The 25,297-nt window shown below is 47.2% G+C and overlaps 1 protein-coding gene across 1 annotated transcript in view; it reads right to left on the bottom strand.

Annotated features, from left to right (window-relative positions):
- Positions 1–25,297, bottom strand: part of LOC309568665 (cytoplasmic phosphatidylinositol transfer protein 1-like) — a 279,806-nt gene that overhangs the window by 134,744 nt on the left and 119,765 nt on the right. Inside the window, exon 2 of the mRNA XM_082274403.1 lies at positions 19,783–19,931. Coding sequence (XP_082130529.1) covers positions 19,783–19,931 — 149 coding nt within the window. The remainder of the gene's footprint in view (positions 1–19,782; positions 19,932–25,297) is intronic.

Below are 25,297 nucleotides of genomic sequence, written 5' to 3'. Positions count from 1 at the left end.
TCAACTCAGGCTGTCTGCCGAGAACCGCACCGCTACCAGAAGTGTACCGAGCTGGGAAGGCCGCGACTTCGGGCGGTCGGGCAGCAGCGTGCTAAGTGGGCGTGCCGTGTGTATCCCGGGGCCAGAGAGAGCACTGAAAGCTCCGCTCTCCTCCTCTACTCTCCCGCGCCGTGAGGAGGAGCTCCGTATCCCACAAGCCCGGCCAGCGCCGCCATGTCACTTCTGTCCCCGCCCCCGGAAGTGACGTCATTAGGTAATCGATTATTCAACCACCCCGAATCGATGCAGAATCGCGAAGGGTCGCATTGCGATGCATCAATTCGGCGATTATATTCAGCAGCCCTAGTATACATATTCGGACCATTTTACTTTGCTATTACGGTATCCTTTTTCCAGAATTCAGATTTACCCATTTATGTATTCTTAGAATAAATGCAATTTGTAAATAAAACACCTTTTAAATAAATCCACTGCGGTTACAATTTAGTGTACATAAGCATTCCATTTCTCTTTCACAGTTGGCTTAATCCATCTTTCTAAACATGGTAAATTGCAAACTTTTGAAGCACAAAATTGTTATGCAGTCACATGTATGGGGCAATGAAGGTCTATAAAATGTCTGCTTGTCTGCGTTATTAGGAATATTTTTACATAACACATGCTGCTTGAGTGTCTCACTGCTGTCACATCCAATCTGTTTCTGAAACCTGCTGATTGTTTTCATGTAGCCGTGAACAGCTGCATACTGTTCTTCTGACGCTGTGGCTCCCTCTCTGGCCTAATACTTTGCTAATGTAACAGATCTGATGCAGAGCTTTATTCAGACTATCACTGGCAGTAAGCTTTTTCAGAGAAGTATTAAGAGTCTGCAGTGAGATAGCCGCTATCATAAAACTTACTGAGGTTTCAAGACAGGCTAGACATTGCACAGTTATGCCTAAACTGCAAAGCAATGACCAAAAGGGTCCCCCTTTAGAGCTTTCTGGCCATAGAAGTGGTCATGATCACACAGATTATCCAACTAGACAGTCCCTGTGTGATGAAGCTCAAGCTTACTGCTGGGTGCCATCTGCCAAGTTGCAGAGTACATTGTGGCTGATCCCAGCACTATAGGTATGTGAAAGTTGCAGAACTGTAAATACAGGTTAACCACAATATAATCTGAGTTTACATCTAGTTTTATATTAGAATTGATCACCCTACACTTGTTAAAAGTGGTTGTAAAGTCAAGACAAAAAACCATAACACATTCCCTGAAAGAAAGTAACAATTGGGATTTTTGACACTCCATAAAATCCATTTTGCTGATGTTCATTGACAGACACAGCTCCTGGTATTCAAAAACATTGGGTTATACTGTCCCCTACTGGAGTAGGATACTAGGCAGAAAAAAAAAAAATTCTGGGTACACCCAGGGCAGTCCCAGAGGGGTATACTCCCTTTCTCTGCTATAGTCACTCCGTTTAACAAGCAGTGTCAGGAGAATAATAATTCCACAGAGGGGTGGGTGCTGTGTCCGTCAATGAACATCAGAGAAATGGATTTTATAGTAAGTCAAAAATCCCATTTTCGCTTTCGTTCATTGACGGACACAGCTCCTGGTATTCATAACCATTGGGACGTCCCAAAAGCAGTGTTAAACATGAGGGGTGGGAACAACCAAAAAATTCCCCAAGGCTAAACATTAGCCAACCAGGCAAAAGGGGCTCAACCAAAACTGGAGCACACCTGAAAAAAAAAAAAAAAAAAATACACCATCAAAGAGGATCAGGTCCTCAAAAAGCAGCCTGCAGAACCTTGCGTCCAAAGAAAGCATCCGCAGATGCCAACACATCCACTTTATAAAACTTTATAAAAGTGTGCACCGACGACCAGGTGGCCGCCTTGCAAACCTGCGTCACCGACGCCCGATGACGGAAGGCACAAAGAGCCCTAGTAGAGTGCGTCTTGACAGGGAAAGGAGGAATCTGACCCCTGATGGAATAAGCCTGAACCACTGTCTGATCCATCTGGAAAGGGTCAAAAGATGAAGCAAACAACCCTTTGAGGTCCATCTGTGAGCAAAAATAGAGAGTCTCACTTCCTGAAAAAGACTCTGTAGCTCCCAGGTACACCCTAATTGCCCGGACCACATCCAAGGCATGCAAGGCAATTTCCTCTGGATGTTTAGGCCTGGGACACAGGGAAGGCAACACAATGTCTTCATTCAAATGAAAGTCCGAGTAAACCTTTGGAAGAAACGACAGACAGGGGCAAAGAACCACTTTATCCCTGTGAATCACCAGGTAAGGTGAACGACAGGATAATGCCGCCAGTGCGACACCCTGAACGCAGAAGTGATAGCCTCTAAAAAGGCCACCTTCTGGAACAATGTAAGCAGGAGACTCTCCCAAATATTTTCAAAATGAGACTTCTGCATAGTTGAAAGCACCAAATTAAGATCCCAAGGCACCTACAGAGCCCCCACTTGAGGAACCAAATGTCGAACACCCTGAAGGAAGGTACGCACCATGTAGTGTGTGGCCAAAGGTGGTTGGAAAAAGACTGCCAAAGTCGACACCTGGCCCTTGATGGTACTCAAGGCCAATTTCTGTTTAACCCCCCCCGTTTACAGCGGTAGTATACCGTTTTTTTCCACTTTTAACTACAGGTAAGCCTATAAAAAGGCTTACCTGTTGGTACACTTAATTTGCACTGTATGCAGCCGCTCACGCGAGCGGCGCATCAGCTCCCACAGCGGTGTCCGGGGGTCCATGTTGGGGCTTCGTTCTGAGGTAAGCAATTCATAATGAGCTAGTATGTGATGCATACTAGCTCACTATGCCTTTGTCTTGCAGGGTTTGTTTTTTTTTTTTTTGTTTTTTAGGTTTACAACCGCTTTAAGGAAGGTTAAGATTCGAGCCATCAAGAAGGAGCGAGGATGAACCCCAAGAGATTCACACCACGCAACGTACATCTTCCACGTACAATGGTAGATCTTCCTAGAAGTAGAACTACTAGATTTCAACAGGGTAGGAATCACCGACTCAGATAAACCCCTATCCATCACCTGTCGTTCAACAGCCAAGCCGTCAAAGCCAGTGACTAAAGCAGGATGGAAGATCGGTCCTTGGGACAGAAGATCCACCCTGAGAAGGAACGTCGTTGACGAGCCGCACCAGATCGGTGTACCAAGCCCGGCGAGGCCAGTCTGGAGCCACTAGATGACCGGAATTCCTTCTGCCTCGATCTTGCGTAGAAGTCTGGGCAGAGCTTGAGAGTAGGGAAGGCGTAAACCAGTTGATACAGACCCCACCAAGCCACCAGCGCGTCTGTGGCATCCCACAGAGGATCCCTTGACCAAGCCACAAACCTCTGCACCTTTCTGTTGAGCCCAAATGCCAACAGATTTACCTCGGGGGGGGGGGGGGGGTGCCCAACCAGAGACATAGCCGATGAGAAACCTCTGGATGAAGGGACCACTCCCCATGGCCCAACGCCTGCTGACTGAGATAATCCTCCTGCCAATTTTTCACCCCAGGAATGCATACGGCGGAGAGGGCTGAACTGACCGTTCTGCACACCTTAGAATGCCGGCTACCTGCAAAAGCGGCCAGGACACTTCTTGTGCCCCCTTGATGATGGCCATGGCATTGTCCGATTGAATGCGCACTGGACATCCCGGAAGACGATCCTTCCAATGATCCAGACACAGTCTGATTGCTCGGAGGTCCAAGACAATTGATATTTTTCCAGCGTCCAGATTCCGAGTAGAATGCGTACGGAGGACGCCACCCCAGCCGGACAGGCTGGCATCTGTGGTGACCACTGTCCAATACAAGGGGAGGAAGAATTTGTCAGCTGAAGCACCAGGGAACGAAGCCACCATATCAAAAACTCCCTCATTTCTTGAACCGGCTGGATCGGATTTTCCAGAGACTGGAGAGTATTGTCCCATTTTGTCAGAATCTCCCTTTGTAGGGACCTCGTAGGGAACTGTGCAAACGGAACAGCCTCGAAGGTAGACCCCATCAGGCCCAGCACCCACATGCAAGTCAGGAGGGACGACCATCTGTTGGACAGCAGGAGTTGAATTGCAGCCTGCAATTTTTGGAGTTTGTCCAGAGAAAGGAGTTCTCTGGCTAAAGCAGAGTCAGGCCCAGTGTTGTGTTCAGCCACACCAGATCGGCGTACCAAGCCCGGCGAGGCCAGTCTGGGGCCACTAAGATGACCAGAATCCCGTCTGCCTCGAGCCTGCGTAGAAGTCTTGGTCCGACACCTGCCGACTGAGGTAATCTGCCTGCCAGTTTTCCACCCTGGGAAAGTATAGGTCGGAGAGGGCCAAAACAAACCGTTCTGCCCACCTTAGAATGCTGGCTACCTCCCGAGCCGCCAGGACAGGTTTTTGTGCCCCCTTGGTGATTAACATAAGCCACGGCCATGGGATTTTCCGACTGAATGCAAACTGGACATCCCTTTTGCTGAGGTCACCTCCACAGCCAGACAGGCTGGCATCCATGGTGACCACTGTCCAAAACAAGGGGAGGAAGGATTTGCCCAGCCAAAGCGCCAGAGAACAAAGCCACCATATCAAGGACTCCCTCGTTCCCCAACTTAGCTGGATTGAATTGTCCAGAGACTGCGGAGTCTTGTCCCATTTGGCCAGAATCTCCCATTTCAGGGACCTGGTATGGAACTATGCAAAAGGAACCGCCTCAAAAAGGTAGACACCATCAGGCCCAGCACCCGCATGCAAGTCCGGAGGGATGACCAACTGCTGGACAGCAGTAGTTAAATGCAGCCTGCAATTTCCAGAGTTTGTCCAGAGGAAGGAGCACAATGGCTAAGGTGTTGTCCAGAGTCAGACGCAAATAGTCCAGCTTTGTGGACGGAGCCAGAGCAGACTTCTGAAAATTCAGAATTCAGCCAAACTCCCGCAGAGTTCATATTGTCATCTCCAGGTTGTCCAACAGAAGAGGAAGACTCCGCTCGCAGAAGGTGATTGTCCAAGTAGCCCAGTACCGCGATCCCCCGTTGGCGTAGCAAGGCTAGCATCGGGGCTAACACTTTTGTGAAGATCCGAGGAGCAGAGGCGAGACCAAAGGGTAACGCCACAAACTGATAATGCTCCTCTCCCACAGCAAAGCGGAGAAAATGCTGGTGACTGGCACATATTGGAATGTGAAGGTAGGCATCCTTGATCTGGATCAAGGCAAGGAAATCCCTTTGATGCAGGGATGCCACCACCGTTTGAATGGACTCCATTGTGAACTTCTGTACCCGCACAAAGCAGTTTAGCGCCTTGAGTTCCAGGGTTGGACGCACTTTGCCTTCCTTCCTGGGGACTGAACAGGTTTTAGTAAAAACCCTGAAAACGTTCCAAAGTTGGAACCAGGACAATCACCCCTTGAAGGAACAGGTCTTGTACCACCCCAAACAGGGGCAAGCTGCAAGGAAAAAACCTTGCTGGGGGACAACGACTTTGTGGACCCACTTGTCTTGCACTAGGGAAGTCCATGGGTCCAGAAACCAGCGAAGATGTCCCCCCACCCCCGTTGCAGGCAAGGGCGCACCTTCATGGTGAAGGAGCCTTATCTACGGGTCTGGAGAAGCCCAATATTGGCTTGCCAGGCCAGGTTTCATTTGGATCCTTCTGAAGAGGCCCTGAAAGGCTTTGAGCCCTTGTCGGTCGACCCTGACAGTCTAAGACGAGGTTCCTTGCCCTTCGTAGCCTGCGGAAGAAAAAGTACTCCCCCCGCCCACCCCGTGAGACCTTTAATGAGGTCATCCAGGGTAGCTCCAAACAGGCGATCACCTTGGAAAGGAAGATCGATCTAAGCCTTTTTTGAAGTCTGACTTGCAGACCAGCACTTGAGCCAAAAGACACCCCGAAGGACCACCGCCAAAACAGAGGTGAGCCGCATACAAAGAGGCATCAGATAAATTGCAGCCCCTGGACCAGCTGGTTCACCAGCTCAGCAAAGGCAGGGGGGCGTAAGAGCTTTGCCAACTCGGTCAGAGTTTGCGACACTAGGGCAATGGTGAATACCGGCCTCATTGCCGAACCAGTGGGTGTACATATGGCCGACCACAGCTTCCACCTTACAGTCAGCTGGGGACTCTTCAATCAGAATCAAGGGTTGCCTTGTTTAATCTGGAAACAAGAGGGTCCACCACCAGCGTCACAGTCCACTTCTTAAGAAGGGACTCCTCATATGGGTAATGCCTAATAAAGCACTTCGGGACCCCATAGGGATGCTTTGGTCGTCCCCACTCTTTAGCGACAATTCTGTCAAAATAAGCAGAGAAAGGAAACCCCTTTGCCGCTCTGGATGGCTTGCGAGTCCCAAGGGGTACCTGCGCCTCCATCTGCAGGGTCTCACGCACAGATACAATCAGTGCTTTCACCAGCGATGTTTCGTGCGCGGTAGCAGACATGGAGGAATCAGCCTATCAGAGGATTCCAGGCGCGTGGTTGCAGACAGAGCAGGGTGACCGACGCCCGTGGGGGCCAAATCAGATTCAGGATCTGATGAGGAGGGAGGGGGGCGCTTTTGTTAGCCTGTCGCCTGCAAGCCACCTCCACCCGGGACACAAGACTCCAGGACCGCCGTCAGTGCATGGATGGATAGTTGGGACCGAGAGGGCCCCGCAGCCTCAGACAGGGGATCAGGTGGGGAAATGTGCTCCAAAGACTCCATGAGTCCAAGTGTAACACTGCTAAGGGACAACACCCTCCACACTGGCAGCACTACCTGGTCACCAGGCACAAAGCACCAAGCGATCCTCAGCAGAGGGGAAGAGGACCCCACCAGACTCCCCACCCACAGAGACAAGCATCTGCAGCCACCAGGATAATCTGCACACACTGGTGGGAGGGGGGGCTCCCACCACTGAAATCGCCGCCCACAGGGCTCCATCGTCATGGCCGCCGCTATTTTCAATGGCAAACCACAGCACAAATGGCCACCAGACTACACAAACATGGCCACCGTGTATAGAACACAGGCTACAACAAAATAGCAGCCCCGCGCGGCCTACAGGGACCCAGGATTGGAAGACCAGGTCTCAAGGACATTTTCAGGCAGGCCGGGTGGCCCTGGCAGGAGCCCCTGCAAGGTACAAGCCCCCCCCCCCCCCCGCACAGTCGAACATCCAGTCACTGGCAGCGCACCCCCATTGCTAGTCAGCGCCCTGTCCCCACCTCTGGAAAGTGTCCAGACCACCCGAACAGCCCCAGCATATTTGGAGGGGGGGGCAGGATGGGGGACTAGGCAAGGGGGATGCCTGCGGAAAGGAGGGGAACCTGGGGGTCTGACCATCCCAAGTCCACCCTAAAACCCTCCGGGGTGGGGGACAGCTACTCACCACACCAGGCGGGCACGGCTCCAGACAGAACCCCTCTTTATCAAAATGGAGGGGGGGGGGCTGTGCGCCAGGAGAAACGCCGAGACTCAGGGGGAGACCTGGTCATATGCGACCTTGCAAGGCTTTTAACTCGCAGGCCAGCCCCTGTCCATTGGGGCTATATTGTGGCCGACCTAACACGGAGCCGAGGTCTGCGCGCAATCGCTGGCCAGACTGGGATGACAACTAGATCGTTATCCAGCCCGTTGCCCAGTCCGGCAGTTGATTTTAGATCTCAGGAAAACTACAGGAGGAAAACATTTTCTATCTAAAATGTTTTGCCAGGACCAAAAGATCCCAGCAAGGAACTAGGTCCTTACGCCTGACTAGGCAGAAAAAAAAAAAAATGGGTGACTATGAGAGAGAGAGAGAGAGAGAAGAGAGAGAAGAGAGAGAAGAGAGAGAGAGAGAGAGAGAGAGAGAGAGAGAGAGAGAGAGAGAAGAGAGAGAAGAGAGAGAAGAGAGAGAAGAGAGAGAAGAGAGAGAAGAGAGAGAAGAGAGAGAGAGAGAGAGAGAGAGAGAGAGAGAGAGAGAGAGAGAGAGAGAGAGAGAGAGAGAGAGAGAGAGAGAGAGAGAGAGAGAGAGAGAGAGAGAGAGAGAGAGAGAGAGAGAGAGAGAGAGAGAGAGAGAGAGAGAGAGAGAGAGAGAGAGTACTCAGTGCTATATCTTGGCCTAGGTGACAAGGTCAAGGCCTAGGGCAGACTTCGAAGTGGGGGCAGAAAAAAATTGCACCGCCCACACGAAGAAAAAAAAAAAAAAACAGCCTTCTCTCGCACGAAAAGGGTCTCTGCTGGCTTGAGCTACACTTTTAGTATAGTGCCAGTCTTATGGGGCGAATTGGGCCAGAGGGCAGGGCCCAGGAGGCAAATCAGTCTGGCACCCCCATAAAGCGGTCACACTGCTACCTGCCGGTATGATAATACCGGCTGGTCAGGAGGACATTCAGACAGACCGCCGACCACACTTAATACAACTGGCCCGACAGCCACCAATGCTAATGTGTGACACTGCAGCCTAATGTTCCGCCAACCCTCCTCCTCCCCCAGGTATGGCAGGCATCATGTCAATAATATAATTTAATTTCTTTAAACATCTAGGTCCTTGAGCGAGCATACTGAATTGCATCATATACAATAAATACTTTTAATTGTATTATGATTTCATTAATATTTTGGACCTGCTCACCTCATATGCGCTATCGCAATTATGTCACTGGGTTAGTAAGATTACTCCTATCTTATAAGATATTTGGACTTGTGTTTGCTGCCACTGACTATTTCATGTACTATGGACTTACTATTCATTATACAAGTGAAACAATCCTTTGATTACAATCATAGGATAATCTTAAAAGAAAAGGAGTAATTTTACTAATCCAGTGAAATAAGGCTGTACTAATGGGCACTGATGAGGTTGCGCTGATGAGCTGCACTTATGGGGCTGCACTGATAAGGCAGCACTGATAGGCTTCACTGGTGGCCACTGATGGGGCTTCACTGATGAGGCCGCACTGATATGCTGCACTGATGGGCAGTAAATGAGGCTTCACTGATGGGCATTGATAAGGCTGCACTGATGGGCACTGATAGACTGTGGTCTGTGGTTTACAGATGACTGGACATAAACAGGAAGGGGTGTGGCCTTTACGGGAAAAGTGTGGGTCATATTTAAATTAGGGGGTGCACAAGTTTAGTCAGGCCTAGGGCAGCACAAAACCTAAACACACCACTGAGTATACCCCCTGGGATTGCCCTGTAGCCAGAATTTTTTTCTGCCTAGTGTCCTATTTCTGTAGGGGGCAGTATAACTCAATGGTTATGAATACCAGGAGCTGCGTCCATCAATAAACAAAAAAGAGAAAAATAGAATTTTTGTAAGAACTTACCGTAAAATGATTTTCTCTGAATCCTCTGAAAGAAGCAGCCACTTCATAGTTTCCTCACAAAAATGGGTAATGCGCCCTCTACAGGAGTAAGACTAGGCAGTGAAACTATTAGAAAAACGTTTCACTAGACACACCCATAGGGGCTGTCCCTTCAGACATTACCCCAGACACATCGTGCTTACTAATCAGTTTCGTAGAAAGCAGTGAAGAAAAAAAAAAAAAAAGACAACCAACCCCCAAATAGAGGGACAGGGGCTGCGTCTGTCAGAGGACTCAGAAAATAATTTTACGGTAAGTTCTTACAAAAATTCTAATTTTCTCTTATGTCCACTGACAGACGCAGCCACTTCATAGTTTCCGAATCCTCACAAATGGGATAGCCCAAAGCAGTGTAGACATGAGGGGTGGGAAGAACGCAACCAACAAAAACGGTAACGATCCATCAAGGCCAGAAAAAAAAACATAGCCAACAGGGCAACAGGAGCTCAACCAACAGGAGCTAACCCCAAAACGAAAATTCACCACATGAAGAGAAGACCATGTCTCTTCAGCAAACAGCAGCCTGCAAAACCTTGCGGCCAAAGGAAGCATCCGAGGAGGCCATCAAATCAATCTTGTAGAATTTTGTAAGAGTGTGCACAGACGACCAGGTCGCCGCTTTACACACCTGAGCAACCGAAGCCCGATGCCGAAAAGCCCACGAGGCACTCAAAGCTCTAGTAGAATGTGTCCTCACAGGGAAAGGAGGCACCTGACACTTCAGTGAATAGGCCTAAACAATCCTCTGTCTGATCCATTTGGAAATGGTTGCAGCGGACGTAGAGGTCCCTCAGGAAGAACAAACAAACAGGGAATCAGACGTCCAAAAGGATTCCATGGCCGACAGGTAAACCCTGATCGCCCGAACCACATCCAGGGAACTCAGAGCAAATTCCTTGGGATGATATACAAGAGAACCAGTTCCATTGGCAGCCATACATGCCCACGCCATGACACTACCACCACCATGTTACACTGATGAGGTGGTATGCTTTGGATCATGAGCAGTTCCTTTCCTTTTTCACACTCTTCTCTTCTGGTACAAGTTGATCTTGGTCTCATCTGTCCATAGGATGTTGTTCCAGAACTGTGAAGGCTTTTTTAGATGTTGTTTGGCAAACTCTTATGTGGCCTTCCTGTTTTTGAGGCTCACTAATGGTTTACATCTTGTGGTGAACCCTCTGTATTCACTCTGGTGAAGTCTTCTCTTGATTGTTGACTTTGACACACATGTACCTACCTCCTGGAGAGTGTTCTTGATCTGGCCAACTGTTGTGAAGGGTGTTTTCTTCACCAGGGAAAGAATTCTTCGGTCATCCACCACAGATGTTTTCAGTGGTCTTCCGATTCTTTTGGTGTTGCTGAGCTTACCGGTGCGTTCTCTCTTTTTAAGGATGTTCCAAACAGTTGATTTTTCCACACCTAATTTTTTTACTATCTCTCCGATGGGTTTGTTTTGTTTTTTTTCAGCCTAATGATGGCTTGCTTTACTGATAGTGACAGCTCTTTGGATCTCATATTGAGAGTTGACAGCAACAGATTCCAAATGCAAATAGCACACTTGAACTTGACCTTTTATCTGCTCCTCGTAAATGGGATAATGAAGGAATAACACACACCTGGCCATGGAACAGCTGAGCAGCCAATTCTCCCATTACTTTCGGTCCCTTAAAAAGTGGGAGGCACATATACAAACTGTTGTAATTCCTACACCGTTCACCTGATTTGGATGTAAATACCCTCAAATTAAAGCTGAAAGTCTGCAGTTAAAGCACATCTTGTTTGTTTCATTACAAATCAATTGTGGTGGTGTATAGAGCCAAAAAGATTAGAATTGTTTAGATGTCCCAATATTTATGGACCTGACTATATGATCCAGTCCACATAGACAGTTCAATTCAGAGTGATCAGATTGTTTAATAGCAGACACCTCCACCAACCCCCTATCAAATGAAATCAGACTCCTTCCCAGAGCCCTCATTCGATGAATCAAGAAATCCTCTCAACTCAGGTGATAAAGCATGCTCATGGCTCCAGTTGCATGAAAAATTCTCGTGCAGAACGCTTACCAAGCCATGCCCTACACGTTTCATTTTTTCATCAGGGCATCAGAAAACGCAATCCTAATTAAATAGACAAGGTCTCTAGGCGCTGCAACACCCACCTCCAGAGAGCCTGGCAAAGCCACAATAGTCTGACATGTTGGAACATATTCAGCCCATGATTAAAACACCACATATAAAATAGTATAAATGATTTTTAAATTAAACCACATGACTTAATATATAAAATACATAAAACCACACAATAAAATGTGCATATATTTAAATGTATGCAAAATTTGCATGGAAAAGGTAAACCAGGATGTGACTCAAATGCAGTAAGGACCACTATACATAAAAATAAAACCTCCCTATATCTTGGAGTTGAGGTGCCTGGTCTTGCACGAGCCAAAGTAGCTCTTTTGTAGCCTTGAGCAAGGTGGGAATAACAGAGCCAGTAATACCTCTATCCATTAGAGCCTGGTTTTAACAATCATGTCATTAAAGCCAGCGACTAAGAAGCAGGGTAGAACAGAGGGCCCTGTGACAGGTGGTTTGGTCTATTCGAAAGAGGCCAAGGGGCTGGTCCAAGTACCAAGTTCTCCTGAGCCAATTTGGACTGACTAGGATCATCTATCCATTCTTCCTCGATCGTGCAGAGCAGTCAAGGGAGAATTTTTACTGTGGATCCCTGGACCTGGCCACAAGTCTGTCCAGTTACTTGTTTAATCTGGAGGCCATGATGTCCACATCTGGTGTTCATTTCTAAAAGAGCATTAGGAAGAACTTGTGATTAAGGGCCAACTTGCCAACTTTCAAGCGCGATTTGGAATGTGGTCTGTCATCCAGAATCAGGTTTGCTTCTTTCAGGGCTGACTTCTGGCCCTTGCATCTATGAACTGCCATTTGGATGATGTGATCCCCCTTCTGTAGTGTGGTTGATCTCTTAAAGTGGGTGTAAACCCACTTTAAAGTCTTTTACCTATAGGTAAGCCTATATTAAGGCTTACCTATAGGTGCTATTAATATCTTCTAAACTTGCACCGTTTTAGGACATATTTACAGTGCATGCAGGCGATGGCATCATCGGCGCATGCGCTCTGAAGGAACGGCCACCCGTGCCGTTCCTTCAGAGCCCTATGCCGTGAATGGCGGCTCCCGCGCATGAGTGGGAGTGATGTAATCGAGCCTCCCCCAATCAGATGGCCGGAGGACACGAACAAGGAAGCAGGACGGCCCAACAGGTCGGCCGTCCTGTCGCTGAGCGGGCGACACTGCGGGGGCTTCGTTTTAAGGGAAGTATTTCATAATGAGCTAGTATGCGATGCATACTAGCTCATTATGCCTTTGTCTTTACAGTTTTTTTTTTATGAGGGTTTACTTCTCTTTAAAGCGGAACTTCAATCTCTTAACCAAAATTTACTTTTTTTTTTAATTCCTTTGGTGCTAACATTAGTAAATGGATAGGAAAGTATATCATATTAGCGTTGTTTTGTTTTTACATTTCTTCAGTTACTTCCTCGTTCCCATGCCTAGGCAAATTAGATCATACATCCCAGAAATCTTTAGTAGGGGGAGGGGCTTTCTCAGCCTGCATGCCTGAGCTAAGGGCAGGTGGATTCCAAAAAGTAAATGCTACACGAATCATTTGTCCTTACTTAAGGCCAGAAAAGCTAGGGGGTGTTTTTCAAAATTATGACTCAAAAATAAAAGTATTGAGACGTAGATGGATGGATGGGTGAAGTTTGCTTTGAATATTAAAAAATGAAATAAACAGCATTTTTAGGTTTGTGGCATTAAGATGAAGTGTAGTTTAACTCTCAGGCTTTAAAATCCAGACAAATAGCATTTTCACTAGAGACCCTCAGGCTTTACACCCCCATTCACATTGGGGCGATTCGTCGTGATCTGACAGGTCAAATTGCATGACAAGTCACAGTCTATTGCTGGCAATCACGGTGTTTAAAACTGTGCGACTACACTACTTTTGGTGATTTCGGATGCAACTTGCAGGCTTTGAAATCGTGTGATTTCAGATGGTGTGTGTGTGCGGGGGGGGGGGGGGGGTTATGGTATGTGGGGTCATATTTGCTCAGGGTTGGGCTTGAACCATTTTATCTTTCAAGAAAGAAAATTGACTCAAGTGAAGATTAAGCCACTCTATGGGCCCATTCATGCAAATATCCAGACAAATCAAGAGGGGTTCACAAACTTGTTTTGGGCAACTAAAGCTGCATTATGACACCGATTCCACGACTAAGAATTGAAAGTCTTCACATTTCCTAAGAAAATCTTTGCGTCTATGGATACATGCCGATTAGACAATGCAATCACAAAATCGCAATGCTCACGTACCACAGTTGCATCCATACCTACTGTTGATACCATGCTTTCTGCATACGGTTTGTCAAAATACAATAGCTTGCTGAGCACACTACCACACAAATATGTATAAATAATAAATATCTATGAACTTTAAAAAGGAGCCCGATGTGCCTTTTTAATTAATCCATAGGAGCAAAAAATAGTGTGAAATTTTACCCTATATTTACATAAGCAGTAAAAGGTCTTTGTGGTATGAACAGCTCCTATACAGCAAGGCAGCTAGAGGCAACATATTTGTTTTCTTGCAATGTTCCACTGAAACAGATAAGTGGAAGATCCTGTGTACTTACTACATCTTGGCACACGGTGTGTTTACTAGTACTCTTACCAAGGACAGGCTGCACTAATTTTTACAAATAAAATCAGGGGATTCCTTTGTGTTCTTGTGGAACATTCTTTTTCTTCATGTTTGTGCTGGGCTTTGTGCTCAACTCCAGCTGGTATTACAAAGGACATGGAGTGCAGAAATATGGGATTTTTGACTTCCCATAAAAATCCATTTCTCTGATGTTCAATTGACAGACACAGCTCATAATCTTCTTGGCCATTGGGTTACAATGCCCCCTACAGGAGTAGGACACTAGGTGGAAAAAGCTTGACTATGCTTATGGGGCAGTCCCAGGGAGTATACTCCCACTCTCCGCTATAGGCAGTTTTGTTACACGCAGTATCAGAAGAAAGCCAACTCCACAGGGGGATGGGTGCAGTGTCTGTCAATGAACATTAAGAGAAATGGATTTTACAGTTTTTACGGTTAGTCAAAAATCCCATTTTCTTTTTCGTTCACTGACTAACACAGCTTCTTATCTTCTTGACCATTGGGATGTGCCAAAGCAGTGTCAAACATGAGGGGTGGGAACAGCAAGAAAAAATTCCCAAGGTTAAACCGTAGCCAACCACGTAATATGGAGCTCAACTATAAACAACTGCAGCTCACCTAGAAAAAAAAAAAAAAACACACACACACACACAACGGCCTGCAAAACATTGTGGCCAAAAGAAGCATCCGCAGATGCCAACACATCCACCGTATAAAACATTGTGAAAGTGTGCACAGACGACCAGATGGCCACCTTGTAAACCTGCAATACTGACACCTGATGACGGAAGGCCCAGGAGGCACTAAGCGCCCGAGTAGAGCGTGCCTTAAGAAGGAAAGGAGGAACCTGACTGCCAATTGAAGAAGCCTGAATCACTGTCTGTCTGATCCATCTGGAAATGGTCGCAGCAGAAGCGAGGTCCAACCGTGAGTACAAATAGTCTGACTTCTGAAAAGACTCCGTAGCTGCCAGGAACACCCCGATTGCCAGAACCACATCCAGGGAATGCAAGGCAATTTCCTTAGGATGTTTAGGCCTGGGACATAGGAAAGGCAACACAATGTCCTCATTCAAATGGAAATCAGAGATCACCTTTGGAAGGAACAACGGACAGGGACAAAGACCCACCTTATCTCTGAACCACCAGGTAAGATGGACAAGATAAAGCCGCTAGCTCGACATCCTGCGTGCAGAAGTAATGGTCACCAGAAAAAGGCAACCTTCTGGGACAATGTAAGCAGGGGAACCTGTGAAGTAGTGACAAATTCCTGGATAAACGCATCAAGGAATGTGTGGCCAATGGACGTTGAAAAAAAAAAGAAAAATCACCAAGGCCGAAACCTGGCCTTTGATGGTACTCAAGGCCAGGCGCTGCTCAACCCCCAACTGGAGGAAAACCAAGATCCGAGCAACCAAAAAGAAGCGAGGGAGAACCCCAAGAGACTCACCCCACGCAATGTACGTCTTCTAAGTGATGGTAGATCTTCCTAGAGGTAGATTTTCTAACCTTTAACAGCACAGAAATCCGAAAATTTAGACAAACCTCCATCCTTCAGCACTTGGCTTTCAACAGCCAAGCCGTTAAAGCCAGCAACTGTAATGCAGGATGGAAGATTGGCCCTTGGGACAGCAGATCTTCCCTGAGAGGAATTCTCCAAGGAGCATCGGTGACCAGCCATACCAGATCGGCAAGGCCTGTCTGGAGCCACTAGAATGACCAGAATCCCTTTTGCCTCCATCCTGCACAGGAGTCATGGCAGAAGTTTGAGAGGGCGAAGACGTAAATCAGACGATACTGACTCCAAGAAGCCACCAATGCGTCTGTGGCGTCTGTCAGAGGTTCCTGAGACCGTGCCACAAACCTCTGTACCTTTCTTGGAATGTGCAGGGAGGGCTGGATCTAAATCAGTCTGCCCACTATAGAATGCCTTCTTTTTGCAGAAATCTCGTGTAAAACTGTGCAAACGGAACCACTTTAAAAAAGGTAGGATGCCATCAGGCCCAGCACCTGCATGCAAGTCCAGAGGGATGATTGTCTGCTGGACAACAGAAGTTGAATTGCCTCCTGCAAGGTCTGGAGTTTTTCCAAAGGCAGAAACACTCTGGCTGAGGCAGAGTCCAGATTCAGACCCAGATAGTCCAGTTTTCTGGACAGAACCAGAGCAGACTTCTGAAGGTTCAGAAACCAACCAAACTCCCTCAGAGTTTGCAGAGTAATCTCCAAGTTGTCCATCAGAGCATTCGGAGGCTCTGCTCCTGGAAGATCGTCCAGGTACCCCCTGTACTGCGATTCCCCACTGACACAACAATGCTAGCACTGGGGCCAACACCCGAGGAGCGGAGGCGAGACCAAAGGGTAATGCCCCAAACGGATAATGCTCCTTGCCCAAGGCAATGTGGAGGAAATCCCCGATGTAGGGATGCCACTACCGTGCAAATGCATTCCATTCCAAACTTCTGTACCTGCACAAAGCAGTTTAGCGCCTTGAGGTCTAGAATTGGACGTACCTTGCCTTCCTTCCTGAGAGTGGTAAAGAGGCTTGAGTAAAAACCCCCGAAAACGTTCCGAAGTTGGAACCAAAACAATCACCCCTTTAAGAAACAAGTCTTGTACTGCCCCAAAGGAGACCCCGTAAGCCATCTGGGGACAAGTGCAGGTTGTAAGGAGAAACTATCTTGTAGCCAGACCGAATGACTTTGTGGACCCACTTGTGTACCAGGAAGGTCCAAAGCTCCGGAAACCAGAGAAGATTTCCCCCCACCCCAGATGTGTGTGAGGGCACCCCTCCATGCAGATCCGCAGGTCTGTAAAAGCCTCTCCTGGCTTGCCAGACCAGGTCCTTTTGGAAACTCCAGTGGAGGCCCTGAGGGGCTTTGATCCCCTTGTCATTAGACCCTCAGGGACAGGAAAGGCCTATTTTGAGCCGTAAAGAATGGCCCACATCCTTAGTAGCCTGTGGAAGAGTACTCTTTTCCCCCCTGTGAGACCCTTAATGATGTAATCCAAGGAAGCCCCAAACATACGATCCCCTACAAGGGAGAGATCAGATAAGGCCTTCTTAGAAGAAGTCTGGTCCACAGACCAGCATTTTATCCAGATAATACGCTGAAGGACCACTGCTGATACAAACAGCCTAGAATCAAAGGAGCCGCATCCAAAGAGGCATCACAGAAACTGTAGCCACTGGACCAACTGATCTGCCAGCTACACAAAAGGCAGGGGGAAGTTGTTTCCCCTCCAGATCTCGGTGTAATTTTAGCCCACTCAGTCAGAGTTTGCGACATTAGGGCAATAGTAAATTGGTTTTGGTGCCTAAGCACCAAATCAGCCTGGAAACCGGTAAGTCCACTACAGGTGGGACCATCCACTTGTAGCAGGGAATCTTTATAAGGATACCGCGTAGCAAAACGTTTAGGGGCCACAATGGGCGTTTTGGACATTCCCACTGTTTTGTGACAATTTTGCCACAATAAGCGGAAAAGGGGAACACCCTCGCCGCCTTGGAGGGCCTGTGGGTGCCAAAAGGTACCGGCGCCTCCGACACAGCATCAGCCACATCCTCCATTTGTAAAATTTCCCACACTGACACAAATCGGTGCATCAACCAGCGCCTTCCATGCTTCGCTAGAGGAACAGAGCAATCATCCTCACTATCTGAGCACTAAGGGTGCGTGGACGCAGACCCAGTAGGGTGACTCACATTCCTGGCGGCTAAAACAGATTTAGGATCTAAATGAGACAGATAAAGCAGGGGAGGGTGGGGGGCGCTATATACTAAGCTCACCCAGAAAAAATATCAGGGGAGGGCCGGCGACTGTGAGCCCCGACCGCGATTCCACAAAAGGAGCCCGACCAAGGGCCCACAAATGGACCACCTGCAAAAAAAAAAAAAAGCGGACAGGCAGGGTACGCCGATGGGCCCGCAGTGCTAAAAAGGGGGAAGTACCCTACACAATAATGGTGGCATGGCTACCATAAAAAAAAAAAAAAATAAACCATTCCCACAGTGCCACCCTTCCAAGGGAGGCATCAAGCTGGCTGCATGGCTTAGTAGGCCACAAGCCGCAGCCAAAATTTTTGTAGAGGCCCAGCTGTAAGTGCATGGATCCCAGCCAGGCAGGGGGCTTCAGTAACCTCACTGGGGCCACCCCCCCCCCCCAATGGAGGCCCCCCGACTCGGCTGCAGCATACATTTTTGTCCATGCCCAAGCGCTTGGGTGCGAGCCCCAGCAAAGCTGACCCCCCCAGGGGTAGCGGAAGGGAGGATTGATGCCCAGACAGAGGGTAGTGGCTTCAGCCACCCTCACTGAGGCTGCCCCACATAGCTTGCGGCCTAAATTTTTTGCCGGATCCAGCCGTGTGAGGAGCAGACCCACAGATGCTAAACCATCCACTCTCCCAGCCAAACAACTGCAGCAGGGAGCCCAGAGGACATCCCTGCCCTAGTCAATAACCCCCAGGGTCGCGAGGAAACCTGCTGAACTCCCCATTGCGCACCAGGAAAAATCCAGTAAGCTGCCACTCCAACAAGCCCCCCTTAAGAGCATGTGGCAAACCACTGAAATTTTAGATGGGCTGGGGGAAGGAGGGGAACCCAGGGGTCCCAGGGAGGGGCCCACATCCACTTCAAGAGGGATGACAGCTACTTCCCATATCAGTAACAGGGTGGGCACCATTCCTGACAGACCACCGCTCCAACAGAATGTGGGTGGCTGTTGGCCAGGAGGAATGCTGCAACTCAGGCCGAGGCCAGGTCGTGTGTGCCCTTGCAAGACGTTTAACTCACAGGCCAGCCCCCGTCCAGTGGGGCTATGTCTCGGACGACATAGCGCAGAGCTGAGGCGTGCGTGCGTGTGTGTGCTCGCTGGCCAGACTGGGGAGACCCTCTGGATCTAGATTATCCAGTTCAGCAGTTGATGGTTTTGTTCCTGTGAAAATCTACAAAGATAGGAAAAAGTTCCATTTAAATGTAGATTTTCACAGGAACAAAACAAAGATAGGAAAAAGTTATATTTAAAAAGGAAAAAAATTGCCAGTACCAGAGATCCCAGCAAGGAACTAGGTCCTTACTCCTGACTAGGCAGATAAAAAACTGAGTGCCTATAGCGAAGAGTGGGCGTATACTCCCTGGGACTGCCCCATAGGCGTAGTCAAGATTTTTCCTGCCTATTGTCCTACTCCTTTAGGGGGCAGTATAACCCAATGGTCAAGAAGATAAGGAGTTGTGTCCGTCAATGAACGAAAGAGAAAGCCAGTGTAAGTAAAAGATTATACTGCTCGTGCGGTGTTTCAATAAATCCTGTACTGGGAAAAAGTTCAGCAAACAGTGCTTAATGCGAATTCCACTGTACTACACCCCAGGAGGCATTGGTCTGTTCTCCAAACACAGACTGCTTTATGATCAAGTGAGCAGTTGTGGCTATAGCTGTTCACCTGATACTTACTAGTACTGTACGCTTAGAAGAGCTAATGTAACAATGCCACAATGTAATGGAGGAATACCGGCAATGGAGAAAGCATCTAACATGCCACATCATCATGAATGAAAACTTAGATGAGGAAGATAGCGAGATAGAACAATTTGCTATAAGAACAGCAACACATTTGTATATGAAATAGGACCATGAAAATGGGGTACAACATCCATGTAAAATGTGAAAAGGACATAAAAGTTAACATCTTGAAAACAGGTAAATTCATTAAAATTATGATTTATAAACACACCTGTTTAGGTAGACTCTTTTCTCCGTGTACTGCCCTTTTCCATGGATGGGGTCTTCATAAGGCTCATTGATGATCACTTCCACCCCTTCTCCATCCGAACTCTGTTCATGGCTATGCTTGCTGATCATGTACAGCTGTCCAATCTTGTACTACACAAAAAATAAACATGTGTTAATGAAAGGTTTCCCTGCCACAACTTGGCATATGCCTGCAATACTACTTACAACTGGAGACCTGGTTTGACATGCATTATAGCGAAGGCTTTCAGAGAGGTTTTACTTTCCATACTTGAGATGACATTAATGTTTGGAGTGTGATGCTGGACAACAAGTTAGAACAGGTGGGAATCTGGGTTATGCTAACTTGTTAGACACTGTCTCACTCACAGGCAGCTCATCAGAAGGGAAGCGTGGGAAGTACTGGCACAGATCTCCTGTCCAGACAAGCAGCATGGGTTCACCTTGACTTTAGCAATGGTACACAAGTCATGCCTCACCAAGGAACAGTGCAGTGAAAGAGTACTTAGAGACTTCTCCTAATGTGTAATTAAGTTTGTCATGAAAATGCTGCAATGAGCCTAATCTGTTGAACTGCTGGGAAAAAAAAACTACAGCTTTCTCGCCCACTACTGCTCGTTATGGAAAAAATAAATATAGAAGAGAGAAATGTATTTAGAATACAGCAAAAAGAATCTAGAGGAGCTGTACATCGAATCTGATCAGCTTTTATCTTCAGCTTATTCAGATAAAACTAATCTCCTGGTCTCATTCGGGAACATGTTTCACCCGTTTTAAAGGGTGGAGCATGCAACATTTTCTTGCTCCTGCAGCTGCTGTGTGACAGCAGTATGGGGGATAAGTTCCCTGTTCCAGCTGTCACTTTTTTAAAAGAGTGCAACTGTGCGGGACTCTGCCCACACAGCTGCATCATTTATTTGCAGTATTCTGTGAATGAATGAACTACAAAGTACAAACCTCCTTTGCGGCTGTCTGCTTGTAGTTCTCAATGGACTACCAGGGCGATATTGAGCACTGTAGTAGTTCATTTTTCCTTTCAGTGTGAAACTGCCTGTATGATGTATAGGCAGACCGCTTACACAACAGTCTGCAGGAGTCCTGCATGTCAACAGCAATCACCAGATCACAATGCTTTCCAGGCTCCAAAAAGTAAAAAAATAAATAAAATCGTAAATGTAAAAATGTTTTATTATTGAAAACCAAGTTGCGCTTTAAATATAAAGTGCATAAATTCATAACAATCAAGTAAAAACACACACACACTTTATATACATGATATAGATATATCAAAAACTGTAAATAAGAATGTTAAAAAAAAACAAAAAACATTCATGCTCTTGTGCAAGTTCATTTATACTTGTGTACAAAGTTCCCTTTAAGCTGCGCGCATGCACGGACGCGCAGTCTAATTGAAGGTCCCGTGCCGCACAAATTCAGACCGCGCAACCGCAGGCGACGTAAAGGTAGCCGAGCCCACCCATTGTGTGACAATAGCGAATGAAAATTCGCTATTGTCACACGGATCCTCCTCCTGGCCAATCAGGGAGCGGGTCCTCCCGCTTCCTGATTGGCCGAAAGGCAAACCCTATGCCATTGGCCGAGGAGGAGGCGGGAGGACTGAGGAGACGCGGGGATTGAAGAGAAGCTGCCTTGAGGTAAGTGCACGGGTCTCGCGGGGGGAACGCTGGCATCTCTGCATTGATTGGGGGCCATGAGTTGGGCTGTGTGCCACGGTAGGAAGAAAGAGGACAGGCATACCCATCAGAGAGGCTTCATGCTGCATTCCATGTCCCGCTCTGCCCTCATTAAATCATCTGAGATACCAGAAAAAGGAATATGGGATCTGTGGCCTATCTTGCTGACCTCTTCCCCTGACCAGCAGCTTGCAATCAGGTAGCAAAGAGAGTTGGAACAGGGTTTGTAAAAATGATTGCCATCAGGAGAACATCTGCATTGCATCGGTGTGGGGAGAGGTCTTTGGCTATCCTTATGTGTATAAAAACGTGCTTGCTGTTAGTAGAGCCTTGCTTTTTCAAGTAGAGCCATATCCAGGACACGTTACCTCCAGAGGTTTGTACATCAGGAGAACATCTGCATTGCATCCCTGTGGGAAAAGTTCTTTGGCTATCCTTATGTGTAACAATGTGCTTGCTGTTTGTAGGGCCTTGCTTTTGCAAGTAGAGCTATACCCAGGACACCTTGAGAGTATTACCTCCAGAGGTTTGTACGTGTCTGTTGGATCCTCACTTGCAGCCCCATAATTAAAGCTTTTTTTGGAACAAGACTTGTGCCATATGTTACACACAAGTCTTTTTTTTTGGTACAAAACTATTTATGGTGCTGCAAGCGAGGATTCAACAGATTTTTGATGAAATTGCTCAGTCTAAAGGTTTGCGCTCAGAAATTTTTTTTATTTGCTCAGCACAGTAAAAAATTAGAGGGAACAATGCTTGTGTATCGACAAAAATCCATATTTCAAGCTAGGTTCACACTGGTGTGATTGCAGACATCACATGTGATTCGCACCGCATTCCTGTGCACATCACATGTGATGCCTGTGCTGAGCGATTTCAGGCACAGTTTGTATGGCTGAAATCGTATCGCATTTGCACCAAAATGGTGCAGAACCCTCCCCCCCCCCCATGCAAAGCGATTCTGGCAATCGCACTGCATTCTGCGATCTGTTTGGGGTATCGTTAATATAACATGTACCCCCCAAGGCAGATCGCATGAATGCTGTGCATTTGCTTAGAGCGCGATGGGCATCGCACCAGTGTAAACTGAGACTGTGTATACCAAAATCTTTACACCCAAAAATGCAAGCCCAACTCTCAAGCCGCTTACCAGCTACTGTGGCCTCAAGATGGGGGTATGGCTGCACTTTACCCAGTATCACCATGGGATGGGATGAATTGGATATCAGGAGCCAAGATTCCAGAATGAGTTACCATACAACCATGATGTTTTACAATGGGCTCCGCAAAAAGGGAGAGAAAGGAGGAACTCTGTGTGGTAATTAAAAATTCAGGCTTTTTAACTACCTCTCGCTCGCCATATAGACAAAAAACAGCGGGCGAGATCCTTGCTCGTTCTGGGACAATGTCATATGACGTTGCTTCAGTCTCACCATGTGTCGGGCGTGACCCAACTCAACCCTGATCTTACTAAAGAGCCAATGACAACGATCAGCAACATCTCATAGGGGAGGCCTGTACTGATAATCAGTGCAGGCCCAACAGTGCCCATCAGTGATACCAATCTGTGCCCATCAGTGATACATATCAGTGCCCATCATTGCTGCCTCCTCATCAGTGCAGCCTATCAATGCAGCCTCCTCAAAAAAAAAAAAAGGAGAAAAATTACTTATTTACAAAACTTTACAGAAAACGAAGAAAAACATTTCAGCACAAAATAAAAAAACCCAGTGGTGATTAAATACCAAAAGAAAGCTCTATTTGCGCAGAAAAAAAAATGAATTTTGGGTACAGTGTTGCATGACCGCGCAATTGTCATTCAAAGTGTGACAGCACTGAAAGCTGAAAATTGGCCAGGGCAGGAAGGGGGTAAAGTACCCAGTATTGAAGCAGTTAAAAAGGTTAAAACTACTTACAAGGCGGCAGGAGAAAAATGCATATAAAAAAAAAAATCACATGCAGACAAGCTAGTAGGTGCGATAAAGTCACCACTATAGCTTCTCCAGACTAGTTTTGTTCAAAAAATATCAAGGAATAAAAGGAGTATATAAAAAAAAAAAAATGCACATTTATTTTATTAAAAGGTGAACTTATTCTTTAACTGCTTGCCGACTAGCCGCTGTAATTTTACTGCGGCAGGTCAGCTCTGTCCCGTGAAACGCCGTACCTGTATGTTGCTTCGCGGGGGCGCACGCGCTCATTGACCACAGGGGAAGCCAATCAGTGGGTCCAGTGGCCGCGATTGCCACCGGGCACCCGCAATCACTCCCCCGTGGAGACAGAATGGCGGTCTGCCGTTGTAAACATGGCAGTCTGCTGTTCTGTCAGTTATGAACACAGGAATCCTGTGTTCCTCTTATTTAGGAACACAGGTCTCTGTTCATGCAGCAAGCCGATCCCCCCCAGTTATAAAGCACCCCCTAGGGACACTTTGATTGCCCCTGGTGCTAACTCCTTTCCTGCCAGTGTCATTAGTACAGTAGCAGAGCTTATTTTTAGCACTGATTACTGTAGTAAAGGTCACTGGTCCCCCCAAATGTGTCAGTCAGGTGTCCAATCTGTCCGCCTCAATCCTGCTAATAAATCGCAGATCGCAGCTATTACTAGTAAAAAAAAAAAAAAAAAAAAAAAATTACAAATTCTTTCCCCTAGTTTGTAGATGCGATAACTTTTGCACAAACCAATCGATATACACTTATTGGGATTTTTTTTTACCAAAAATATGTAGCAGAAAACAAATTGGCCTAAAATTGAATTTTTTTTTTGAGTATGTTATATAGCAGAAAGTTAAATCTTACCTTAAAAAATTCCTTTCACTGAGTCCTCCGACAGTCGCTGCCCAGGCCATTTTTGCTATAAACAAAGAGCGACAATTCTGAAAAAAAAAAACATATTTCTTACGTCCTCCGACAGTCGCCGCCCATTCATAGTCTTCACCAATGGGGTATTGACTTCCTCTCCTTGGGAGTAGCTAAGCAAAAGACTTGTTAAAACAAAAGCATTTCCATAGACACACCCATGGGGCTGTCCCACTGGTCCAATACCCCTCCTGCAATAGCCATCTCAACTCAGTTTGGTATCAAAAGCAGTTAAGTGTATAAGAACCCCAAAAGAGGGGCGGGGGCGGCGACTGTCGGAGGACTCAGAGAAAGGAATTTTACGGTAAGATTTTACAAAAATTCAGTTTTCTTACTTCCTCCGACAGTCGCCGCCCATTCATACAGTCTTCACCAATGGGGATGTCCCAATGTAGACATGAGGGGTGGGAAACGCAACCATCAGAAAAGGCAACGCAGTACCCATATCAGAGAAAGGAACCTTACATGAACAGAAAGGTAACCCCCTCTGGGTAACAAAAAATGCTCAGCAGGAGCAACAACCCAGGAAAGCAAAAAACCAAGAGGTAAAACAACCCCAACAGCCAGGGACCCACAACAAAACCTGGGTCCCTTACTGAACTGCCGCACAGAGAACTTTGCAGCCAAAGGAGGCATCAGCTGATGCCAGAACATCCATTTTGTAGAATTTGGAAAAGGTGTGCACTGACGACCAAGTCGCAGCCTTGCACACCTGGGCCACCGAGGCCTGATGCCGGAAAGCCAAGGACGCACTCACCGACCTGGTAGAGTGCGCGCCTTGACAGGGAAGGGTGGTACCCCGTCCCTCAACGAATAGGCCTGTACAATTGTCTGTCTGATCCATTTTGCAATGGTCGCCCCAGACGCAGCCATACCCTTCAGAGGTCCCTCAGGAAGGACAAAGAGAATCCGATGTCCGAAAGGATTCATTCAGACGACCGGTAAA

Source organism: Pelophylax lessonae (genome assembly GCF_965119305.1).
Source record: "Pelophylax lessonae genome assembly, chromosome: 12".
NCBI classification, from domain to species: domain Eukaryota; kingdom Metazoa; phylum Chordata; class Amphibia; order Anura; family Ranidae; genus Pelophylax; species Pelophylax lessonae.
This window is presented reverse-complemented; position numbering and strand designations above follow the sequence as displayed.